Genomic DNA, 24,882 nt, shown 5'->3' on the forward strand with positions numbered 1-24,882 from the left:
TAACCAACATTAGACCGAAGCTTTTATTTAGAAAAAAAATCTCTTATTTGCTGGTGTTTCTGTTTAGTGAAACTTGCCCCAACTGTCGGTTCTACTAATCGTAATTGTTGTTACTTGTAAAATTTATATCAATTTCCAATTCGCCTGTTCATCGTACAAAAACAATTCTCGACAAGTCCTCGGCTAGAACTGTATTATTGGTTGACCTCATCTTGAACTGTTTAATCGGTAAAGTCCTTGCCTAACCGGTACCAGTAAAGAGATTGTGTGCTATGTGCTGTGAAAGACCGGAATTGAAGATGGCGCCACTAACCCTAAAACAGCTAAAATAGAATCCCATAAAGAGCGATAAGAGCACGCCGGAAAAACAGATTGTGTTGTGCTGTTGTTCACGTAAATTGTAAATTCATATGTACAGTTGCGGAATTAAAATTTCGGGCAGTCAAAAGACAAAAACATGGCAAGAGTAAAAAGTGAGGTTATTAATGTAAAGGTTGTTTTAGAGTTTATGTTATAACATTGACAATACTGCCCGAAATTTTATTTCCGCAACTGTACATAGAAGAATAGAAGCAAATGCATAGAAGTATCTACGTCTGTATTGTGCGTTGGGCGTGTGGTGTTGAGCTTTGACCACAGTATAATAACCAGTAGCGACAGAAAGCTTGATTTGCGAACGTGACCCTTACCTATTGACTTTTACTACCCAAACCGTCACTTCTCAAATAGCATGGGATGTGAATAGGCAACTCCTTATACATACAAATTCAGGCATATTTCAGAAAACAGAAAGTTTTAGTGGAATTTACATTTATTAATCAGAGAATTCATAGTGATTCAGGGCTACCACCACAAATTTCAAACGAATTCAAACCATTTTCAAGGACCGTCATTTAGTCGTGTTCATCACGACCCAATGCTTTTCTTATGGACCTGTCATTTCGTGTAGCTACTGGTTATACTGTGGTTTGACATTTGACCACATTGTTAATATAAAGTTGCGTTCGGATATTCGTCCCGGTGTACACTTTTTCGAACCAAGAGAACTTTACCACAGAATAGAAACAATTGTTTCTATTCTGTGACTTTACCGTTCGTGAATCCGGTGCGGTGCATATAGAGTTCGCTCTGTCGAGTTCGGATACCATCGGTGCGGTGTAAATGGTGCTTATTGGGCGTGCACTTTTAGCTCGGTGTTTTCATGCGGGTAATACGGTGCATATTAGTTGATTGAGGTTATGTTATGTGACCGCGAGGCATATGCACATTAAATTTTGAAGTTTTGTGATTGAATTCGGACTTTTAGCTGTTTGGACATATTTTGTGATTAATTGTTTCTAACGTATGCAGCAATTGGTACAATTTTGAGGTTTGCCATAATTTGAGGTTAATTTTACTGACAACACCACCGATAAATCAACACGAGATCGTTCGGAAACGCCAGTACCCTACAGAGCACACCGTGGTCATGTGACTACAAGCTCTACAAACACCGACACCGTTGACACCGGTTCCGGAACCTAATATCCGAACGCAGCTACCGTTGATACCGGTTCCGGAACCTAATATCCGAACGCAGCTATAGCTGTTGCTGGTTGCATCCACTCCTGGTTTAAAATTCGTAAAAACAACAAAACAAAAATATTTCAGCGAACGTTGTCTTCGTTACAGCGACTTTCAATGAGCGACGCATTGTTTCAAATTGTGTGAATATCGGTTCTTAATATTGTTGCTTAAGAAAACACAACATGGAAAGTATTCTGCATGAAGTGAACAGTAGGTTTATATCAGTGTCGAAAGAGGAGAGACGCAGGAATAACAAAATTTTGAAATCGGTAAGTCGAAAATTACAAATGAAATGATACATTGTGATCGGTAAAAATTCCAAAAAAAAAAAAACAAAGTCTATTGGGTGGTGGTGTAGTCGAAGTTGGTAAAACAGATCTCGCCGTCTCTATTGCTTATCTTATAAATAATTACCACGACCTGCTGTATAATAACCGGCCTGTTCATTTCATTAAAAAAGTATTGCGAAAATGTTTCCGAGAAAGAGCCAATTTTCGCCGATGAGGACGCCACAGTACGGGGCTTCTAAAGAATAAAAATGCGGAAAAATATTTTTGACATGATTTTAGAGTTAAGATTGAGTACAGTAAGTTCATATTATTTTTTCTAAAACAATACCGAATACAACTGCATTTTTTTATTTTTTATTTTAAATTCGAATGTTATTTAAACGAGAAAAACTCTCGGTGACAAAAACTTAAGATGAATAATATCCCCAAAAAGCGCCCGTACACTAGCGCTCTGCGAGGATCACTCAAATTACACTTTTGAACAGGCCGGTTATAACACAGCAGGTCGTGATAATTACAATAAATAAGAATGGCAGGAATCGTTTAATTTTTGATCAGGTGGTTAAGGTGCTAGTCAAAGAAAACATGGTAAGTGTGGATCGGGTTTTCAAAAGCATGTTCAGACGTGTATTCTACGGAGGCAGCTACTTCGACGGTCTTCACGTCAGTCGTAATTACGATTACGATCTGGACTTGTTGCTGGTGATGCCGAAAGCTGCAAGTCCCGATCTCCAGCAAAGCGAATTTCCGAGTCACATTCAGTTGCAAGTGAACGACGCATCGTGGCTGCGGACTTCCCCTGTTTACTCAAAATTCAAAAAAACATTCCTCGACGACGACAACTACTTGATCACCGACAAAGCTTTGAGGTGGATGAAGGGCATCGTCCAGAAGGCCTTCAATCGTCTTCCGAGCGTTGGTGGCAGACATTATTTGTTGACTAATGTCGGGGAATTCCCGGTAATGACATCTACAGGTAGAATGTGTGGTCAGCAACGTCTTGCAGATATATTTCAGGGAATCAGGACCGGCTGTGACTCTTCACATTGACGTTGACGGAGACTACAGAATAGATGTGGATTTGGTCATCAGTTTTGTTTTCACCGAGAACAAATGGCCGGAAGGTGTCTCGCCTAATCCGTATGCAAAGTGGTTGGGGAGAAGAACTCACTTGAATGAGTTTTTCATCGTGGCCAAGAAACCGAAGAATGTGCCGGATTATTTTCTTCCTAAACGCCACTGGCGATTGTCATTCCAGGAGCAAGAAAGACAACTGATTCTCCAGAAATGGAGACTGAAGCCAGTAGGTCGGCTGCTCAAGGTATTGTAGTGACCCAGTTTAAAATTTAAATTTAAGTTTCCGGTACCGCCACAACAGCGCGCCAAATGTGAAGGTACTAGCGGCTAGACTAGGAACTACTAGCGGAAATATAGCGGGGAGGAAACGGGCTCGCGCGGGTGGTTGAAGGGGGTAGTTCACTTTTGTTTGGTTTTTCGAAACGAACAGACCTTGCGAAGAGCGATCCAATATTCCAAAAATCTGTAAGTTACATCTGAACCGATTACACTACCGTTCCGAGTAGGTATTTTGTGTACCCGTGAAGAATCCGGCGTTTTTTTAATTCACCTGGGTAATTTATCCCACTTTCGTTGCCTTTTTTTGTGTTCTGTTTTGGGAGCAGGACCACGTGGTAAGGGTATGTTGTAGATTTCATTTTGTTGCATGCATTACCAGCGATTATTGTATTCGTGATTTATGTTGTTTACTGATATTTGAGCCATTTAAAGTGGTTCTATTCTATCGTTATTTAACTTCACGTTTTGTTCTCTTTTATTTCCCAATTGTTTAATGTTGCGGTTTGTTTTTGCTTATGTTATCCTTGTTTAATGTTGCGTTATGTTTTGTGTATTTCATCATTGTTTAATGTTGCGCTTTGTTGTGTTGAATTTTCGCATCGTTTAATGTTACGCGTTGTTCGATTGAATTAAACTCGGGTTTTCTTTATGTTGTTGTTAAGCACCGCTAGATTTCGGAAGAGTTAAAGTAAAATGTTGTAAGTGCGCCACTATGGGGGTTAGGTTTCAATCAGGAAGTCGTGGGGTTGTCTAGTAAATTTCTGGGGAGGCCACGGTTAAGTTACGGCCGTTAGCGGAGGCGGACCTAAGTCCTGCTCGATGCGGCTCTGGGATGCTGACGTGAAACCTCCGTCGCGGTTCTAGAGATCTTAGGTTTTTGTCGGTAAACGGTTGGTTGGGGAAGGTGGAGCAAGCTCTGCTCGAAGCGGCTTGGGAAGCTCATCGTACAACCCCGAGGCGCTCTGTCACTATTTCTTGGTCGGTGAAATAGCCCGACGTTCATTACTAACCTGAGTATCTAGAAACGTCGCTGGTCTCAAGCCGATTTAGATTATTCTTCTGAGTCCCCTCGCGGCCGAGAGTTTGTTACCTCCAGCTCTAAGCTCCCGTTGGCGTACCTTGACCGCGTAGTTTCAAATAACCATTGTTTTTGTCATTAATCTAATTGTGAAATATGAATAATACCTGGGATACGGTTTTTGAAGAGGGTTTTTCATCCGTCCCTGTCTGTAATAACTGCCTTATAATTTGTTTACTTGTTTCGCAAGCTTTAAACTGTCATTTTGTCTGTCATGTGCCCGTTTTTCTGCTATTTTAAATATTGTTGCCTTCATCTTGTCGTTTATCTTTGTGATGTACTCAACTAGTTAATTTCTGGTACTTCGTTAACCTTAATTTCTGTCTTTTGTATTCGTTTCAATTTCTTTTTCATCAAAGTTATTACAGGCATTTTTAATAAAAGGTATTTTGCGTCCCTCACATGTGTGTTTTATTTGCGGCACTCTTCCAACTGGAACCCTCACCGTTTGCATTCCGAACCTTTTCCGCCAAAAGAAAATCACAACGTAGGGCTCCTCCGATTCGATGACAATCACGACCACCTTTGTTACCGTTTTGCGCAGGTTCAAATATTTGGCGGAAAAAGTAATGTATTCAAATCATTACAGTATTATCGCAAATCATGTTTCGGTAAAAAGTTAAGACTAATCGGTTTTAGAAAATGAAGAAGAGGCAGCAGCACAACCAAATCGCCAGTTACTATATCAAAACGGTTCTTCTTTTCATGGTGGAGCAAAGAAATGACGCATTCTGGAAACAATCCTTGAGTATCGTTTTTTTGGATACTTTGGAAACTTATACTAAATACATCAGGAATAAGAAGATTCCATATTATTGGAACGAAGAATACAACCTAATTGGCCACATAGATCCCAGCACTTTGGCCAATTTTGCCGACAGACTGGAGTATATCATCAATAATATCAAAAGAAATCCAAACCAACCTGACACGGTGGTCGAATATTTGTGTAAAATGATTAATAAACATGGTAATCATATTTGTTCACGTTGTTTTTTCAGTGAATGCCCGAGAACTAGAAGAATTCTACGATGAAGACTGGTGAACAAACCATCTTCTTGTACTATATTTGAATAAACTTTTAATTACGTTAATAATTCATCATTTTTTAAACCTTCATAATTTACAGTAAGAGAGTTTGAAAAAATTGCTACAAGAGTGTGAATGGGCTGCACAGTTATCCTAATTGGTCTGTACTGTCTTGCGTTCCAACAATTCAAGCAACTCTGCGTCGATGACCAAATGTTTGTGTAAATAAATAAACAACGCGGGACTGAGAAACTAAAGACATGACAATATAACAGCCGCTGTAAATGGGATGAATAAAACCTCCAAAAATCATCCACAAGCGATGGCACACCGTAATCTTTTCTCATCGTTAAATTTATAACATAACATAAGAGTGAACAAACAAGACTTCAAATTTACAATTACCAACGCTCTAACTGAATACCACGCTCTCTCTCGCAGCCCTCCAGGTAACACGTGGTCCCCGAACGCAACGTTAACTAACCTAGCTTTCGCCCCTCTGTTCGTTATTTCCTACACTCGTGGCGTATCTTACCTAACTCCCCATGTTGGTTGAGGACACCACCGGGGTTGTCCGTCATAGAGAAGCCCCGCGGAGTCTACGACGGGTCCCGTAGCTTGCCCACTTCTTTCCCTTCCCCATTTACAAACTACCCTCGCATCGATGAGCTAACCCCACACGTTGGTTTGGGACACTACGAACTGGGGTTGTCCGTCATAGAGAAGCCCCGCGGAGTCTACGTCGGGTCCCGTAGCGTGTCCCCTTCTTTCACTTCCCCATTTTCAAACTACCCCCGCGTCGACAACCTAATTTCGACTAAGGGTTTTCCTTGTGACAGGCAAATGGATGGTCGGACCCTAGTTACACATTTCACCCCACGTGATTCGCGACGCCCCCGAGTTTCACCCGCTTCCCACATTCAGATTATCGTGCGTTATCGGAGTAAATAAAAACAAAACATACCTGTCAAACACATGTCGTAGTTAAGATCCTACTACTTGGATTAAACCACGCAACTCTGTAGCATCATATGTGGAGATCGAGTCGCACCTTTGATTTGATTTCGACAGTAAACAAAATGGACGATCAAGGGTTGTGCCAACAAACACTCAATTTTTAAATGAAGCAGCAGAAAACGCAACCGTTCAGTTCGAGAGCTAAAAATCGAGAGAGCGCATTTCTTTTCAAAAATGTAAACCAAAAAGTGATCCCCTCCTACACAGTGGTCCTAACCAGAGAGTCCTACTCTCGTGTTAAATATAAATTACTCCCTAGGATTTAGGGATATTCGTTACTAGGTTGCCATAAATTTGGTTAGGTTGGAGGCTATGTGGTTTCTGATGACAAACAAAAGATATCCCAAAAATGTAAGACCGCAAATTAATTGCAACACTTGCAAATTTCTCGCTAAGTGTGTAATACCCCAGTTTGAATTCAAATTGCCGCCGCCGAAACAAACGCTAGAGGAACTATTTGGGTCTTTTGTTATGCACGATTGGTAGATTTTGGATTGCGTACGGTTGGTAAGGGTCTAAGGGGAGACGGGACACTGGATTCTCAGCTTTCGAAAGGAACGGGGGTGTTTGTTGAACCGTCGTTTTCATTGTTATTATTTTAGTTGAAAATGTAGTTATTGTGGTCACGAGTCGTGTAAACTCGGTACAGGTTGCAAAGACACACTTGTCATTTGCAACAGCACTTTTATGGCATTAGTCATTTGAACTTACTTTAAAACTGTACTTATATGGAAAATATTCAACCCAAACTATGATTTTCTGGTCCCTTTGTGCTTTTATTTGGTTCAGAAATATGAAAAAAATGCTGTTGCAAATGACAAGTGTGTCTTTGCAACCTGTACCGAGTTTATTTTCTTGTGTATTGTCCAGTTAATCTGGGCCGTGCTCCGTAAACATTCGCCAATCGCGGAGGAAATTACAGGTGTGCACCTCGTGTGTCGCCGACAGTTTGCGCGTTGTAATTCAGGTAGGATGATCTTACAGACAACAAGTAGTGTTTAGCAGGTATGTTATTTCGTTTTATTATTCCGATAAGCTCGGGTGAAGTAGGAATTGCTAGAGTGGGTAAATTCGTGAAAATCCGTTGGTCGCGTCTAGGCTTTAAAATCAGAGTTATTTAGGGGCGAACAGTTAGAAATACTTTGGGCGAGTCCATTTTCTGGGTAGGGGTAGAAACGGTTAACAGAACATATTGCGTCAGGGTTTTAATTAATGAAAACGGGAGTCCATTTTGGGAACAGCCTTCCATTTGCCCCAAGGAAAAACGGGGTACGTGTTTGGCCGAAGTGTAGCCGCGGGGTCAGTTAATACACGTTGCAATGAAAAACGAGAACACATCAAAAGGGTCGACGTGAGATTGCCCACGTGGGACCCACGAGGCTTTTTCATGACGTGTGACCTTGGCCATGTAGTTTCTCGACGCTCTCGGTGGAAGGCCTCTGTTTCATTTGGTGTGGGACCCGCAAGGGTGATTCGGAGGACACAAACTGGGGCACTGCACCCATAACGAGTTAGGTGTCGCAGGGATTTGGACTACCCGACGTCATTAGGGTAGAAATTAGGAGACTGGGGGGCGAGAATTAGGGTAACTTCGCGATCGGAGACCGTGTACTATCTTGAAGAGCTGAGAGTCAGAGGTCCGTAATATTCAATTAGGGAATTAGAGTGTCTGTCATTGCAATCTAGAGTCTTGCTGTGCAATCTTATGTAACATGCTGTGTAACTTGGGCAATTGAAAAGATTACGGTGCGCCATCGTTTGTGGATGATTTTTGGGAGTTTTACTCATCCCATTTACAGTGTCTATTCGTAATAACTTAACTATCACTTGTTTCACGGTGTCGGTTTGTTCTTGTATTTCGAGTTCAGGTTCTGAGGAACCGTTGTTATTTTATTTGTTGTATAGTTTCGTTCCGACAAAACAAACAAAAGGAAAAGGAACGTACTTTTTCTATACTCCTCAAGAGGTAGATAGACAAATTTATTTTGTTACTATGTATTTTTCTTGTTATGTTGTGTTATGTTATGTCATGTAAAGTCGCACCGCTGAATATTTGATGTATCTATCATGTGATCGGATGTGATATCAATCAGCACTGTAGATGAAAACGAGAATAAATACAGGCGTCCTCCCACCGATTTATGCATTTTTATTTCGAAGTTTGTCACCCTGCAAGTCTGCCATTTGCATCCCGAGCTAGTCTGCCGCCATTTTGGACAAAACACACAACGTAGAGGTTCTTCTGCTTCAGTGACGATCACGACATGGCAAATTTGTTCAATTTCGCGGGTTTAATTTGAAATTTCAAATAATTTAATATTGGCGGAAGACTGGCGATATCTGGGTTATTACAAGTGATAGATGATTTTTCGTTTCACAATCTATTTTGGTTACTGGCGGCATATTTATTTGAATTTAATCTCGCAATTCAAAGTAAACAACCTTAGGCATTGTTACACAACATTAAAAACGTTATTTCCCTAAAAGTTCGAATTCTAGGGAGTAATTTATTTTTGACACGAGAGTAACCTCCTAACTTTGCAAAGAACTGCGCGCGTCGCTGCTTCTGCTCATAGTTTCTTTTGGCTTGTTGTTTTGTTTCGTCGGGGGCAATTTGAATTCTAATTGGGGTATTACAAAGTTAACTAACATTAGACCGAAGTTTTTATTTAAATTAATTAATACACTTTAAAGAAAAGATGCTTGTTTACAGAAAACTTACGATACGACTGACTTTTTACAGAATGCTCATTCCCTAAGAGAGGAGCTTCTCAAAACAAAACAAAATTCTCTTATTTGCTGGTGTTTCTGTTTACTCAAACTTTCCCCAACTGTCGGTTCTAGTAATCGCAATTGTTGTTACTTGTAAAATATATCAATTTCCAATTCGCCTGTTCATCGTACTAAAACGATTCTCGACAAATCCCCGGCTAGAACTGTACTATTGGTTGACCTCATCTTGAACTGTTTAATCGGTAAAGTCCTTGCCTACCCGGTACTACTAAAGAGATTGTGCTGTGAAACACCGGAATTGAAGATGGCGCCACTAACTCTAAAACAGAATCCCATAAAGAGCGATAAGAGCACGTCATCGTCGTCATCAGATCATCAGAAAAACAGATTGTGTTGCGGTGCTGTGCACGTAAATTATAAATTCATATGTGCATTGAAGAATAGAAGCAAATGCATAGAAGTGCATACGTGCGTTGGGCCGTTGGGCGTGTGTTGTTGAAGTTTAACATTTGACCATATTGTTAATGTAGCTGTTGCTGGTTACACCCACTCCTGGTTTAAAGTTTGTAAAAACAACAAAACAAAAATGTTTTAGCGAACGTTGTCTTCGTTACAGCGACTTTCAATGAGCGACGCATTGTTACAAATTGTGTGAATCTCGGCCGTTAAGATTGCTGCTTAACAAAACACAACATGGAAAATATTCTGCATAAAGTGAACAGTAGGTTCATATCAGTGTCGGAAGATGAGATATGTAGGAATAACAAAATTTTGGAATCGGTAAGTAGAAAATTACAAATGGTATACTTCGTACTCTGATAGATTGCACGTTTTTTGACAGAAGACAGACACAGAAACTGGTTTGGCGGGAATTAATCTGCAGGGATACAACGGTTTTATACATAACGTGAAACAATTGAGATGGAGAGTTTAGTATTTTTCACTGCTTTATGTTTTGGAACTAGAATTTAAGAACGTGCAATCTATCACTTTTGAACAGGCCGGTTATAACACAGCAGGTCGTGATAATTACAATAAATAAGAATGGCAGGAATCGTTTAATTTTTGATCAGGTGGTTAAGGTGCTAGTCAAAGAAAACATGGTAAGTGTGGATCGGGTTTTCAAAAGCATGTTCAGACGTGTATTCTACGGAGGCAGCTACTTCGACGGTCTTCACGTCAGTCGTAATTACGATTACGATCTGGACTTGTTGCTGGTGATGCCGAAAGCTGCAAGTCCCGATCTACAGCAAAGCGAATTTCCCAGTCACATTCAGTTGCAAGTGAACGACGCATCGTGGCTGCGGACTTCCCCTGTTTACTCAAAATTCAAAAATACATTCCTCGACGACGACAACTACCTGATCACCGACAAAGCTTTGAACTGGATGAAGGGCATCGTCCAGAAGGGCTTCAATCGTCTACCGTGCATTAGTGGCACACATTATTTGTTGACTAAAGTCGGGAAGTTCCCGGTAATGATAGAATGTAGAATGTGTGGTCAGCAACGGCTTGCAGATATATTTCAGTGAATCAGGACCGGCTGTGACTCTTCACATTGACGTTGACGGTGATTGCAGAATAGATGTGGATTTGGTCGTCAGTTTTGTTTTCACCGAGGACAAATGGCCGGAAGGTATCTCGCCTAATCCGTATGCAAAATGGATCACATGGTTGGGGACAACAACTCACTTGAACGAGTTTTTCATCGTGGCCAAGAAACCGAAGGATGTGCCGGATTATTTTCTTCCTGAACGCCACTGGCGATTGTCATTCCATGAGCAAGAAAGACAACTGATTGCCCAGAAAGGGAGACTGAAGCCAGTAGGTCGGCTGCTCAAAGTATTACCTCAAATCATGTTTCGGTAAAAAGTTAACACTAATCGGTTTTAGAAAATGAAGAAGAGACAGCAGCACGACCAAATCGCCAGTTACTATATCAAAACGGTTCTTCTTTTCATGGTGGAGCAAAGAAATGACGCATTCTGGCAACAGTCCTTGAGTCGCGTTTTTTTGGATACTTTGGAAACTTATAGTAAATACATCAGGGATAAGAAGATTCCATATTATTGGAACGACGAATACAACCTAATTGGCCACATAGATGACAGCACTTTGACCAATTTTGCCTACAGACTGGAGTATATTATCAATAAAATCAAGATAAGTCCAAACAAACCTGACACGGTGGTCGAATATTTGTGTAAAACCATTAATAAACATGATAAACATATTTGTTCACGTTGCTTTTTCAGTGAGTGCCCGGGAACTAGAAGAATTCTACAGTGAAGGCTTGAACAAACCATCTTCTTGTACTATATTTTAATAAACTTTTAATTACGTTAATAATTCATCATTTTTTAAACCTTCATAATTTACAGTAACAGAGAATTTTAAAAAAATTGCTAAAAGAGTGTGAATGGGCTGCAAAGTTATCCTAATTGTTCTGTACTGTCTTACGTTCCAGCAGATCAACAATTCAATCGCCAATGTAAAATTATTTCAAAAATTATGGCGACATTTTTTAATATTATTTGTATCGCGCGTTCAAATGAAATCCTGGGTTGGAAAGGCGCTGGAAAGCGTCAATTGTTGTGCTTTTTAAAAATGTAAATTAATCGGAGCATTATAAATTTAAAAACGTGTAATAACCCAATTTGACTAGGTAGTCTTCCGCGTAAATTTAAATATTTGAAAAACCGAGCAAAAACCGCGAAATCGAACAAATTGGCCAAGTCGTGATCGTCATTGAAACGGTAAAAATCCTATGTCGTTTGCTTTATACAAAATGACGGAAAACTAACTCGAGATGCAAATGGTGTACCTGCAGGGTGGACAAACTTTGAAAAAAAATACATAAGTGGAGGAAGGACGCCTGTATTTCATTTGCAACAACCCGAATAAATACAATCTCGTTTTCATTTACAGCGGTGTTTGATGTGAAACCAGACATACCTACCTATGTAACAACAAAATTTGTGAACCCTTGCCATGAGATCGAACAAAAACAAAGCACATACGTGTATCGTGGCAGTGGCACATACAACAAACAAATGAACAACGCGGCACTGAGAAACTAAAACCATTTACAGCCGCTGTAACTGGGATGAGTAAAACCTCCAAAAGTCAACCTCAATTTATACAACATGGGACATAAGAGTGAACAAATTTACAATTACTAACGACCTGACGGAAACTACGCTCCTCTAACCCCCAGCTTGTCCGGATAATACCTAACCTAACTTTCGCTCCCCTGTTCGTTATTTCCTGCACTAACGCGCCCGTCTAAGCTAACCTAACCTAACCCCCACGTGGTTGAGGACGACACTGTCCCGGGTATTCCGTCATGGAGGAGCCCCGAGAAGACAGCGACGGCAACTCCACACGGACCCTTTGGCTCGCCACGCTATGTCCCTCCTCCAATTGCTACCTGTTCCCGTGTCGACAACCTAATTTCGACCAAGCACGTGCTCACGGTTTTCCGTGTGGCAAATGCATGGCCGTTCCCGAAATGGGCTACCGTTTATTCACCGTCACACGTTTTACCCCACGTGGTTCGCGAGCTCCCCGAGTTTTGCCCGCTCATGTGAACATCACGCTACTCGTCGATACCCTACAGATTATCCAAAACCCCTGATTATCAATTCTAAACAAAGAAACAAAACATACCTGGGGAACACGTGTGGTAATTTTAATGGTACTAATTACCTGGATTAAATCGCGCAACGCTCTTGCGTCCAACGTGATGCACTTATACACAAAAACTCGTATGCTATATGCAATTCGGTTTTTTAAATAAACAAAAATGGCTAACTGGAGAAATCGTACAAACAAACACTCTATTACAGAAATTAACCGGTCAAAAGGACAAAACCCTTCGGTTCGAGAGCTGAAAGTCGAGACCGCGCTTTTCTTTTTCAAAATTGCACCCTCAAAAGTGATCTCCCCCTACACAGTGGCAATGAACTGCGCGCGTCTACGCTTCTGTCTACTTCATTTTGGTTAGTTTTGGCGTGGGTAATTTAAATTCAAAATGAGGGTATTACACAGTTAATAGTATATTGTACACTCGCGGCCATTGAAAAGTGAGATACTTTGACAAATGAAAAATTTTGGCTTTGTAAATTTGTGCTAAAATTGACAGTCATGGACATTTATAAAATGTCACTAAAATAATTTGAATCAGTGGTGTAGAGAACAAATTTTATTGAATGTACAATGGAGAAACATAAAAGGCAATAAGGGTTTAGCTATTTATGCACCAAGGGCGTTACAACGATGATTACGCCCGGGGAACGATAAATATCGTTCGATGGGCGTAATCATTCGGTGACGCCGTGGTGCATACAAAATTTTATTTTTCACTATACGTGTTCTTTAAAAAAAAAATGGCATCTTTGCAATTATGAATTGATGAGGGCGTTATGAATTCATTACGCCCGCTTATTCTTATTACGCCCTGTTATTATTCCCCGGTTGTTATGGACATGTTTACGTATTTCGTATCCTAGGAGTTATCATGCAATTATACTAAAGCGAAAAATAATAGTAATTATACGCCAAGGTAGAGAAGACATTTTTTTAAGCCGAGGTAGTTTATTATAAGAATAAAGAAGCGAGGCTTAAAATTGTCTTCTCTAGCGTGGTGTATATATTATTTTTTTCACTACTAGATCCGTTAAAACCCTTTCTAATAATAATAATTAATTAAATTTGTTTGTCCGATGCGACGATCCGAGTTCTCATTTTTCAACGGTTGCTATGAAAATTGAAAATCGTCTGTCTACGTTAACCAATAAAATCAAAGAAAATCTTTCGTTGCTAGGTGACGGCTGTTCATTATTGACTACTGGTTAATAATAAAAAATTATTAACCTAGGGAGAGAAATTCTACTTCTGGGGTCGATTCAAGTCTCAATAATGACGCCTTCTAAGACTAAAAAAATATTTTATACCTATTTTAGGCATTTCAACACTTGGCACGCGCCCATGATTTGTCAAAGTTGACATACTCGATGACATTGACAACAACGTCGTTAATTTACAAATTAAAATTTTTTAAATTTCGATCGAATGGATCAATTTTTAATGTCGCACTTTTCAATAGCCGCAACCGTACAACTAGTTATGAAAGTCATACTTTTTTCATGAACTAGCAGTTTGATTAACGAGGGTGGAGTCCGAGTCAATCAAGCAAATCAGTGAAAAAAGAGACTTTCGGAACGTATTGTACACGGAATTTTTTTGCATGTTGTTGAAAAATTTGACCTAAAAGGATTTATGCAAAAAAAAAAATAAAAAAAAAATACATAGTAGGTATTCTTTGACAATAATCTCCGACGAGATGGATAAAGTGATTAAAAATAGTTATTTATTTGACGAGTTCGTGTGTAATTTTGGCTTTTTTTGGAATGAGTGGACCAGTTTAAAACTCGAGTGAAACGAGAGTTTTAAAGGTCCACGAGTGCCAAAAAAGCCCAAATTACACAAGAACGAGTTGAATACAACGTTTTTTTGTTCGACGAGCCCCTTAAAGGCTCCAAATCGCTAAAAATCTTTAAAATTAGCTTGACGTTTCGTTTTGACAAGTTGTCAAATTTATCAAAATCCGTTCACACAGGCGAAAATTCTCAAATTCTGACAGTGTCGAACAAAAAAAGGACTTACTACTTTCATTACGATTTTTCGTTGAGAAAGTCTACTTTTATAATCAATGTTATGAAAAAAAAATTACAAATGTTCGGATTTTTTTCAATTAAAGTCGTTGGGTCGTACAAATTGAAAAACTTCCAGACTTTAACACATTAGTCCATATTAAATCCCAACTTTAGTACACCTAAAAATACATCAACTCGTGAAGAGAGGTTCTCTCAAAAAAAAAAAATGCTGTGGAGTAGATGCATCATTTTTGAGGCAAATCCTTCAGTTTTGAAGCAAATGCTTCTTTTTATAAATACGAAAGAAAGAAGTAAAACTTTTTACTTATTGCTTCGTATTTTGCAAGTAAAAGGTAATACGAAATCACCCTTGGCTCAATTTTCCCAATCATGCCGTATACTTCTTACTTAAAAATTCACGCGGCACCTATCGTCAACAAACGACATTTTTAAACGCTAAATGGTCTATGGTACACTGGAACTCGTCAAAACTAACTTGTTGTCCACTAGTCCACTTTCCCATTCAATCTATTGACAATTTAACAATTCATTGGTCACGACTAAAAAAAAAACGTAACGTTTCTTCAGTTGCCAGTTCTCTCCGTCATTTGTAACATTTTTACCGCGCCAGCATTTCGGTTTGCAAACAGCATTTGAACAGATTTCCAAGTCACAGGCCGGGATTGAATTGTCCGGAGAGGTGGAAGATTTCTTGTGCAGCGAGTTCACGGCCAGAACTGAACCCACCTGTTGATTGATACAACACCAGCAGCTGTGATGTGCATGAAACGTGAAATGCGCAAGTCAAACACATGAAGTAAGTCCATTCCACTACCCGCTTTGTCATGAATTTTTCAGGTGGTGGTTCCATAAATTGCACCAATAATTATTTTGATTTAACGCTTCATATGTTGTGAAAAACTTGCACCGCGTAGCGCAGAACTCTGCAACGTGCGCCTGCCATCTATCCGTACGCACTAGTATTATCAACGGCGCTGCTTTCAAAAATTGTCACTGAGTGCGTATCGCGAAAGGTCAAAGATGAAGAGTTATCGCTCGACGATTTGTATCTCTTGACTCAATTTGTCCAAACACTAAATTCGCACAATTGAAATGTTTGTAAATAACGCGCGAAATGACACTCCGACGTCTGCTTTTAGAAATCCCACTATTATGTTACCTGGTCCTTTACGAAGATGTAGACGTGTGTTTCCTGTGATCCTGTTCTTCGTTTCTCTTGTGATAATCATACTTTACCGACTAAGTCACCAGAACAAGCATGAAATACACCCCAAACACATTTACAGGTGAGTCTGACCATTTCTATTCAATTGGATTGTTACAATTTGTTTTGTTAGGGCGAACCAAGAAGAATACGTCGACAAGAACGGAATCAAGGTAGTTGTGGGTCACTACGTAGGTAACCCCATTCATAAAATCCCTAATGCGTCGTACGACATGATAAACACAAATAATTTCGACCCTAGACCAGGTGCAGGGAAGAACGGCAATCCGGTGGTTATTGAACCTAAAGATCTGCTGAAGATGCAGCAGTACTTTCAAATTAATCGGTTTAATCTTTTGGCAAGCGACAGGATTCCGCTGAACCGTAGTTTACCGGACTTTCGCCGCAAAAAGTACTACAAGAAGTACTGCACAACTTGTTTTATTAACTTTCACGTTGCAGATGTGGTACTTTATTTGGTGACTATCCGTCATACCCGAAAACTAGTATTATTATTGTTTTTCATAACGAAGCGTGGTCTACGTTATTGAGGACTGTGTGGAGTGTGATTAATAGATCGCCACCGGAACTGCTAGAAGAAATCATTTTGGTCGATGACAACAGCGAAAGAGGTTTGCAACAGTTGCTTTTTACACAAAATCTACAATTCTCTTCGTTCAAATCTTTTCTCTTATATTGTGTTTTCTTTTGCAGATTTTTTGCGCAAGCCTTTGGAGGAGTACGTCTCCAAACTACCGGTCCCCACCAAAGTCCTCCGCAGCAAAGACCGCATCGGTTTAATCAAAGCAAGACTGAAAGGAGCTCTAGTCGCCAAAGGTCCCGTTTTGACATTCCTCGACGCCCATTGCGAATGCACCACCGGCTGGCTGGAAGCCCTCCTATCTGTGATAAAAGAAGACAGGACAACAGTTGTGTGTCCTGTTATTGACATAATCAACGACGACACCTTCGCCTACGTGAAAAGCTTCGAACTCCACTGGGGCGCCTTCAACTGGAACCTCCAGTTCCGCTGGTACACTCTTGGGGGCAAAGAACTGAAACAACGAAAAGTCGACGCGACTCAACCCTTCAGCACTCCTACGATGGCGGGGGGGTTGTTCGCCATCGATCGGGAGTATTTCTTCGAAATGGGGGCCTACGACGACGGAATGAACATCTGGGGAGGGGAGAATTTGGAGATGTCTTTCAGGGTGTGGCAGTGTGGGGGGAAGATCAAAATATCGCCGTGTTCGAGGGTGGGACATTTGTTTAGGAAATCGTCGCCGTATTCGTTTCCCGGAGGGATTAACAAGACTCTCTTTTCGAATCTAGCTCGAGTGGCTTTGGTCTGGATGGACGATTGGGCAAAATTTTATTTCAAGTTTAACGAACCGGCAGACAAGATTAAGAACTCACAAAATGTCACGTCTAGACTAGAACTGAGGAGAAAACACCAGTGTAAAGGTTTTGAATGGTATTTGGACAACATTTGGCCGCAGCACTTTTTCCCAAAAGACAACAGATTTTTCGGTAGGATTAGAAACGTTGGGCAGAACCAGTGCTTAATCAAACCGCAGAAGAAGACAATTTCCAATCAGCCGATGGGAATCGCTAAAATTGACACTTGTCTCGGTGACGAGATCATCCTGGAAATGTTCGTGATGACTCCTGAAGGCTTCATCATGACTGACGATTCCATCTGCTTGGACGCTCCCGAAAAAGTCGTAATCGGACCCTCTAAAGTCCGAATTATGGCGTGCAGTGGCTACAGCAGACAGAAATGGGTGTACGACAAGGAGGTTCGTTGTTTGTTACTCATCAAACAATACTCTATTGTTTCTGGTTTCAGACTGAAGAAATTCGCCATTTAACAAATCAGAAATGTCTAGATGTGTCCGATTCCGTCAAATTTACTGACGGTTTGGTAATAACTAACTGCACCGGAAGCAACACACAGAAATGGGTCCTGGAAGCCGTCGCATGGAAATAACACTTTTGTACACAAATCTTAAATAAAACAGTTTTATACGTTTTTACGTTTTTTCTCTGTGCAAGAAATGAGTCGTGTTATTGAGGATCGGCGGTGTCTGAACTCACACATACCTTATGTAAAGCCATATGCGAAAAACTCATCGACCTTGTCTCTCCTAAACTAGAGCGTCTGCCTTTGGAACGTGCATCATACACAATTACGGATCTTATTACCATGACAAATATGTACTCGCGTTGGTGACGATGAAAAACTCGCAGCGGATGCCATACTTGAATCTTCACAGAATGATGATGCAGAAAAATTTGCACATAAAAAAATTTGACTTTCCAGCTAGTCAGCTGACGACACAAGACGATGTGTTGTCTGATTTTGTAAAGCCATGAATATGGATGAAGGAATTGTAGGAAGACGTGTTTTTTACATTGTTTTGAATTGGGTACTATCTTAATGAAATCTTCGTTTTTATATTTCATCTGGAATTCGACCAGCATCTCGGTTTGGTGTGAAGATCGATTCATTGTATGCGATATAAATGGAAAAATAACACGGAGAGAAACTACTCACTTTCTCTCATATAAAAAGAAAAACTTCGAGAAAAACTCTCAAAGGCATTTTCTAAAATGTAATTCAAAGGGGAATGTTTTTGTTTTAATTTGTGTTAACTGTTAACATTTCCAATTAAATTTATTAAACATTTCTTTTGCTTTGTTGCGTGTTGACAGGCAACCACCAATACACCAATAACATTGTGTCTGTTTTGGTACTTTTGGTTTGAAAATTAAAAAAGACTCCTACACAATGTCTTGTGAAACAAGTGTAACATCCTATTTTTTCTATTTCGGCTTCATAAATTTAATTTTTTTAAATAAGTATAGAATAATTATCTAGTGACTTTTATTTTAATGACATTGGATTGGTATTCATGAAGCGATGTCATTTCACTGAAAATTACATTTCTATAATTGTCTCCCAAATTTTGTTACAATAATAAAAATCTATCCCCTAAACAGTTTATTTTGATTCTACAACGTGGATTCAGATTCAAATGACATCACATTTAACACTGGCATTTACTATCAATACCAACCCTGTATTCAATAATCACTAGAAACGATGCTATAATATTGAACTTTGTGCAACTCTTTTCAGTTGAAAACAGTGTCATAAGATGCTCTTTATGACACTGAAAGAGTTCCTTTTAAATACTAATTTATGTTTTTATGAAGTACAGTCGCGGACAAAAAAAAGTAGGACAATGTTTTTTCGCTAATGTAAATTTGCTTGCCCTTTCTATGGTTACTATGAAAATATTTATTTATTTATTATAGTAACCCCGGTTTATTCAACTCAATTTTGGGTAAATTTCTTAATAAGACTTGTCCTACTTTTTTTTGTCCGCCACTGTACCTACCTAACAATAAACACCGTTCACATTGTTTTGGCATAATGGGAGGTCATGATTTATTTTTTTACGTTGGACACAGTGTTTGATTTTCGTCACTAAAGTGCCTGATGTGCGGACCTATCAAAATTCAAAATGAACATAACATGTTGCTGAATTTCCCACGATGTCTGAGTATTCTTCTATTGCAAACTAGTAAAACTGACAACAATGGACTAGACATTGACGCTATTTATAGCCTCAAACTTAGAAAAACATAACCTAATTCAACAGACAGTTTTACTTTTTACTACCAAATCAAATGCAAAATTTCCATAGCTTCCCATTATGCCAAAACAACGTGAATGCATTTTGCAGATTTTTCTTTATCAGAGAGGAATATAGTATGTATTATATACTCCATTTTTTTATTATAGTCCGATGAGCTTAGTCCGAATCAAGAAGTCGACATGACCTGCGTCTGCTTTCGACATTTTTAAGATTTTGAGTTGTGTTCTTTCGTGCTTTCTTAGTTTTTCTGCAAATTCATTCCTCCGTTTTAATTTTGTCTTTCAAAAACCGCTCCCTTCAGAACTCTTTTGATAACTATTTACATATCAACTAATAGGTCAGATATATTAAAAATTGTTGAAAACAGCACTAAAGAACCACGTTTAGACTGTCTTTCTTTCTTCCTAGATTTTGTTTCGGCAACGCCATGAACACAGAACAACTCCCTATGAATTAGTTTACCCCCTTACCTGTTAACTTCCAGTCTTGCAAGTTTCCGCGCAATTCGAATAATTTTTGCAATTTACAAATTCTGTAAATGAATCTGTCCACATGCTTTTCGTTGGCATCATACGGAGGACATTTCAAGCAAAATTAAACAAAACTATCACAAATGATGTGGTTAAAACGTAACCTAAAAATTTGACGTCGCTAATGTAATAAATGTACAACTCGTGTCTTGCTCGAATCACACATGCTAAAGCGAGATGCATAGTGGGACACGCTTAATACAATATGTACAAGAATTCAATAGTTTGTTTACATTTTGAAAAGAGATAGCAATATGACAGTTGTTCTGCTTTTTAATTGATACATCAGACTATAATTAAAAAATGGACTTTATATTAAAATATTGCAGAAGGCATCCATTCAAGCATGAATTTGAAATTCCGAAACGAGACACGTAGCGGCGAGTTGAGGAACAAATGAGTTCGTGAAGGATCTTCTGCAACGAATCTTTTATACAATTTTATAAATAAAAAAATAAAAATTCTAAATGTAGGGAATTTTGCGGTGGTTGGTGACATTTTTTATGTGGTATAATTTTAGCCGGCTGTGAAAAAAAATTAATTTAAAACGTCAGATTTTTTTTATTTTCGCATTTGACGTTTGAAAATGAATGCTGAAGAAAGTTTATCACTAACGCCGCCGCAAATTAGGGAAATTGCACAAAAGACGTTAGAAAATTTACTGCCGGAGAAGTCAAAATCCCAGAATGAAAATTAAACGTTTTGTTCATTGTTATTTATTAATTTGCTTTGTTCTCTGCGAGATTTATTTTTTGACGTCTGTCAGTTGACACTTCACGCTACCAACATCAATACAGTAAATTTTACTAGTCTATTCTACACGCCAACGACCTATTAAAGCACTCAAATGACGTCATGTGGGTGCTAGAATAGACTTATTCTAAACGCAAAATAGGAAAATTATTTTTGCTTAGAGTAAATTGTAAAAAAATTACACATTGGTGAGTCCTTCAATCTTAATTAGACCCATCGTAGTAGAACAGTGTCCGTTTGAAATTGTACAAATCGCCAACGTCCTGAAACAATAGACCCACACACGCAAGTTTTATATGTCAAGCTGCTAGTCACTAAACGTGTTAACATCGTTACGGCCAATAATGGAAATGTTCTTCATTCTCACAATTTTGTAGAGATGACAGAGAAATTCATTCATAGCAATAACATGTTAAAAAAAACGCAATACAAAACATCTCATAAAATAAATAAAACGGAGACCGCCTCCGCTTTTCCTGCAAAGTATAAATTTCCCATTGTTCGGTACCTGGGATTCTTTCGCGTGAAATAACTGTAGATACAACTGGAGAGTCTCCAAGGACTGCGACTCCAGTTTCTTGCACACGTAATAAATTTAGTCAGTCTAGATTCAAATTGGATCGGTCGATTATGCAAAATAGAAACTGATTTCGGTCCGGTGGAACGCATTTCCTGGCGACGTTCGCCTGAGTCGACCCTGCCTGTGGGTGCGTGACTGCATACGAGACCATGTCGATTTAATTCCAGTGAATTTAGATGGTCCGAACAATGAATGAAATAATCCTACACACGCCACAAGTGCTCATAGCATTAGAGCTGAACATGCTCTGTTTTGTGGTGCGTAGGATCTGGCATTAAGCACAGTGTTTATTAATAAAGATAACTCAATTAGGATGAGCCTTGCCTCCCATTAGAAAGTAATGATCATTGTTGGGACGCCCACGGGAGCATTAAACTTACATATTAAACTAATAAACACAATAACAATTAGTTGAGAATATAAACAGTGGGAGGATTAAGCGGACACTGTCGACAGGAAGGGATTTTTTTGTAGTGGATCAGGAGGTGTACGCCACTGCTCAGTACGTGTTACAGTTTATCGACTTGTGGGATTCAGAGGTCGGAATAATAAATTAGTCGATTGATTTTTGTGTAGGTTTCCATGGTCATTGGCTGGCGTTTCGACGATGATAAACCAGAATCAACAAATTAAGATAATGTCGTTTTTGTCTTCTTCGCGATCAGTTGGCGTCCTCGTCCACGTGCGATCGGTCCACACCCAACTTGTTACCAATACGGTCGAACCGAGACGGATTTTCGGTTAACCGGTTTGATGGAACACCCAAAAGAGAATTTCTCTGAGAAGTGTGAAACGAAAATGTTTCTCGACTGGCTTTGGATTATTTTGGTTTCGAAACTGTTCTAGTGGTCTCAACAAGCCAACAAGAATAAGTGATCATTTGCAACTATGAATTGTTGGAATTCTCCGGATTATGCGGAATTTTGATCATCCGGAATGGGTCTGTCCCCCATTGTTCCGGATAATCGAGCTTCTACTGTAATTACAATAAGATTTTTATAAAAGAAGGTAAAATTGAATATGAGCCTGTTGATTCTATGTGGAATGATTGCTTTAAAAATATTCTGTGGTTCAATTAATTTGTTTACTCTGAAATATTTAAATAATATTGGACTTAACAATTAACATATACAATAAAAGAGCTTATTTTAATGAAATTCACTAATTCACTCTTAAAACTATACAGGCTGTCTCAGCTAAGATTTTCGAGCTTAATATCTCGGTTATTTGCCAACGGATTTTTATGAAATTTAAAATGCAGATATTTTAGACCGTGAAGGTTCAATTAGTAATTGTAATAAAATTAACTCAAGTTAAAAAATGTAATTTTAACTCATGTTTCCTTTATCGAAAATTGTGCGCGATTATTATTAGATTTAGATGGTTAAACATTAAAAAATAGGGGTCTACACAAACAATTAAGTAAATCACTTGTCTGATTCAACGAAAAGATCAGATTTTGTCGTTAAAAATTTAATGTAAAATTTGAAGGTATTTGAGCAGTTACCTTTTGAAACAATTGATGATTAATTGCCAAGCAACATTTTGTACACCCTTTAAAGTCTGTCAAAATTGGGCGCGTTCTATTAGAAACGTCAAATTGTGAAAATTTATTGAAAATACTGTAAAAATAGACTACAGCGGCAGAAATTTCAATATTGTTGAAAAAGGAAAAAAACTTTGCCTATGGAGAGTAAGAACTTCAATGTCACAGTTCGTTTTCTTGTGGAACACTGTCCAAATGTAGGCTTTACAAAATGTAAGGTTAAGAGAGTCGTCAATTTATTTGAAGACACAGGAAGCGTACGTGAACTAAATTACCTTGCTAAAATATCTCGATCTTGTTTTAGTCCTTTATGGAAGAATTAAAGCATCCAGTATAATAAATTACGTCCAAATGTTGTCTTTAACTTTGTAAGTGTTTGTAAGGTTAGCAAGATAAACGTCAAATATGTCAACTGCGCTTCTGCGAAAAGGGATGACCAAAATTCTGCAAAATTGCGCGTTTGTTTCATACGCGTCTACGTTTTTGCATTTGCAGCTACGTTTAACACAGTTTTTTGCTTTTTTCTTGCAAACCAGACGTCTTTCAAGGACGAGTTTTTCTCTACAGCATTTTTTATTGACGATCAATTTTTTATGTAAATCTTAATTGATTCAACATTTTAAAAAAGCATGTAAAAATTACGTTTTTAAGACTTGGGTGATTGCATTAATTGGATTTTATTCTTCGCCGTCTAAAATATCTGCATTTTAAATTTCACAAAAATCCGCTGAGAAATAACTGATTTATTAGGCTCGAAAGTCTTAGCTGAGACACCCTGTATATAAAAGTTTTTGGTGTCCCCAACACGCGGTAGTTAGTCTGGAATGACTCTGGATTTATAACATCTATTGTACGTATATGCGAGCGCAGACACAGGAGGATGGCAGAAGGTTCGTCATTTGATGTATTCTCAACCCTCTGCCCTCTGTTCTTGGCTTTGTTCTCAGTTCTCACCCCTGACCCTCACTCTAGTCTCTTTCTCGGGATTGACCTTGCTTGTGCAATCATTTTTTTTATAACGAGTGAAAATTCGCCATGAGAGACGAAACCATTATCACGCTAGGTACGTAAATTAGCCCCAAAAAGTTATCAAAACAGACATAGGTAACTTTTTTTTTCCGAACCTATCAAGAAGAAAAATTAATCGTGGCAAATGCATTTCCGTGCTCAATGACACTTGAGAGTGATACATTTTCCAATGTTAAGTTAGCGTTTGGCACGAAACATGGAAATAATCGCCTAAAATTCTATTGTCTTAATGGTCCTACGTTAACAGTAAAAATAAATGAGCTAAATGGGTTCACCCGAAATGAAAATAGTTATTTGTATCACAAGGCTAGAAAATGCTATTTTGCAAGTGCAAGCACGGTTTGTGGAGCAGAGGCGCCAGCCGAGGCACTAGTGCGAGCACTTGCAAAACATTTTCTAGCCGTGTAATACACACAATTTTTTCGGCCGTCAATTTATTTTAAAGCAAAATATAATATTTTTTGTTAAAAAATTACCGAATGGGGAATTTATTTTTCTTTCATTGGCAACATAAAGGATCCAAGAAGCGACAGTCACGACCAAAGTCAATCAATTCCTCAAATTTTCAAAACCGTCGTCGTCCTCTCTGTTATTACTAAAACGTCGCTTGGTACCCCCTCGGCCTCTACTGCTATACACAATGTATAGCTTGCGATAAAGGATACAAATTTGCCCCCGACATCAATATTTTACACTTAAAAGATTGTACAAAAATTCCACATGACATTGACATTTTGTGCTGCCAACCTAAAATCTTTCATTAAAAATTCCTGTTTCTATTTTCTTGCCTAGGCAGTTGCTATAGTTTCCAGACGATTTAGACGAATG

The 24,882-nt window shown here is 38.8% G+C and overlaps 4 protein-coding genes across 8 annotated transcripts in view; all 4 read left to right on the forward strand.

The window, feature by feature from the left end:
- The window catches only part of Rhau (RHAU helicase), a 138,604-nt gene extending 117,283 nt beyond the window's left edge, over window positions 1–21,321 (forward strand). Inside the window, exon 7 of the transcript XR_011162007.1 lies at window positions 21,308–21,321. The gene's annotated coding sequence lies outside the window, so the exon portion shown is untranslated. The remainder of the gene's footprint in view (window positions 1–21,307) is intronic.
- Window positions 384–5,401, forward strand: LOC138138488 (cyclic GMP-AMP synthase-like receptor). 2 transcript variants are annotated; one of them, XM_069058458.1, is made up of 6 exons: window positions 384–400; window positions 1,672–1,835; window positions 2,415–2,816; window positions 2,863–3,177; window positions 4,930–5,239; window positions 5,292–5,401. In XM_069058458.1, exons 2-6 carry the CDS (start codon window positions 1,749–1,751, stop codon window positions 5,333–5,335), a joined length of 1,158 nt encoding a protein of 385 aa, XP_068914559.1. In that variant the 5' UTR covers window positions 384–400; window positions 1,672–1,748; the 3' UTR covers window positions 5,336–5,401. The 2 variants fall into 2 exon arrangements, with proteins under 2 accessions (XP_068914559.1, XP_068914558.1); XM_069058457.1 differs by lacking the exon at window positions 384–400 and adding an exon at window positions 510–1,207 and having other exon boundaries at window positions 1,370–1,835.
- Window positions 9,389–11,418, forward strand: LOC138138138 (cyclic GMP-AMP synthase-like receptor). Of its 3 annotated transcripts, XM_069057903.1 has the most exons (7): window positions 9,390–9,631; window positions 9,686–9,849; window positions 10,143–10,172; window positions 10,229–10,544; window positions 10,588–10,911; window positions 10,963–11,272; window positions 11,325–11,418. In XM_069057903.1, the coding sequence occupies exons 4-7, from the start codon at window positions 10,290–10,292 to the stop codon at window positions 11,393–11,395; spliced, it is 960 nt and encodes a 319-aa protein (XP_068914004.1). In that variant the 5' UTR covers window positions 9,390–9,631; window positions 9,686–9,849; window positions 10,143–10,172; window positions 10,229–10,289; the 3' UTR covers window positions 11,396–11,418. The 3 variants fall into 3 exon arrangements, with proteins under 3 accessions (XP_068914002.1, XP_068914003.1, XP_068914004.1); XM_069057901.1 differs by having other exon boundaries at window positions 9,389–9,631; window positions 10,143–10,544; XM_069057902.1 differs by having other exon boundaries at window positions 9,389–9,849; window positions 10,143–10,544.
- On the forward strand, window positions 15,251–17,983 carry LOC138138137 (polypeptide N-acetylgalactosaminyltransferase 1-like). 2 transcript variants are annotated; one of them, XM_069057900.1, is made up of 6 exons: window positions 15,251–15,543; window positions 15,887–16,033; window positions 16,085–16,363; window positions 16,414–16,583; window positions 16,666–17,750; window positions 17,801–17,983. In XM_069057900.1, exons 1-6 carry the CDS (start codon window positions 15,539–15,541, stop codon window positions 17,939–17,941), a joined length of 1,827 nt encoding a protein of 608 aa, XP_068914001.1. In that variant the 5' UTR covers window positions 15,251–15,538; the 3' UTR covers window positions 17,942–17,983. The 2 variants fall into 2 exon arrangements, with proteins under 2 accessions (XP_068914001.1, XP_068914000.1); XM_069057899.1 differs by lacking the exon at window positions 15,251–15,543 and having other exon boundaries at window positions 15,561–16,033.
- Window positions 21,322–24,882: the final 3,561 nt, after the last annotated feature.

Source organism: Tenebrio molitor, chromosome 9, assembly GCF_963966145.1.
Source record: "Tenebrio molitor chromosome 9, icTenMoli1.1, whole genome shotgun sequence".
NCBI lineage: Eukaryota > Metazoa > Arthropoda > Insecta > Coleoptera > Tenebrionidae > Tenebrio > Tenebrio molitor.

What these genes read in the sequence shown, in the direction of transcription:
- LOC138138138 (XM_069057902.1), top strand. Translation starts at nt 9,763, where the DNA reads ATGGAAAATATTCTGCATAAAGTGAACAGTAGGTTCATATCAGTGTCG. An exon ending in ATAACAAAATTTTGGAATCG is followed by an intron (nt 9,850 to 10,142) that starts GTAAGTAGAAAA and finishes ATTTTTGATCAG; the next exon opens with GTGGTTAAGGTGCTAGTCAA. An exon ending in CACGGTGGTCGAATATTTGT is followed by an intron (nt 11,273 to 11,324) that starts GTAAAACCATTA and finishes TTGCTTTTTCAG; the next exon opens with TGAGTGCCCGGGAACTAGAA.
- LOC138138137 (XM_069057899.1), top strand. Translation starts at nt 15,840, where the DNA reads ATGTTTGTAAATAACGCGCGAAATGACACTCCGACGTCTGCTTTTAGA. An exon ending in CCGGACTTTCGCCGCAAAAA is followed by an intron (nt 16,364 to 16,413) that starts GTACTACAAGAA and finishes TTCACGTTGCAG; the next exon opens with ATGTGGTACTTTATTTGGTG. An exon ending in AATGGGTGTACGACAAGGAG is followed by an intron (nt 17,751 to 17,800) that starts GTTCGTTGTTTG and finishes TTCTGGTTTCAG; the next exon opens with ACTGAAGAAATTCGCCATTT.
- LOC138138488 (XM_069058458.1), top strand. Translation starts at nt 1,749, where the DNA reads ATGGAAAGTATTCTGCATGAAGTGAACAGTAGGTTTATATCAGTGTCG. An exon ending in ATAACAAAATTTTGAAATCG is followed by an intron (nt 1,836 to 2,414) that starts GTAAGTCGAAAA and finishes ATTTTTGATCAG; the next exon opens with GTGGTTAAGGTGCTAGTCAA. An exon ending in CAGTAGGTCGGCTGCTCAAG is followed by an intron (nt 3,178 to 4,929) that starts GTATTGTAGTGA and finishes AATCGGTTTTAG; the next exon opens with AAAATGAAGAAGAGGCAGCA.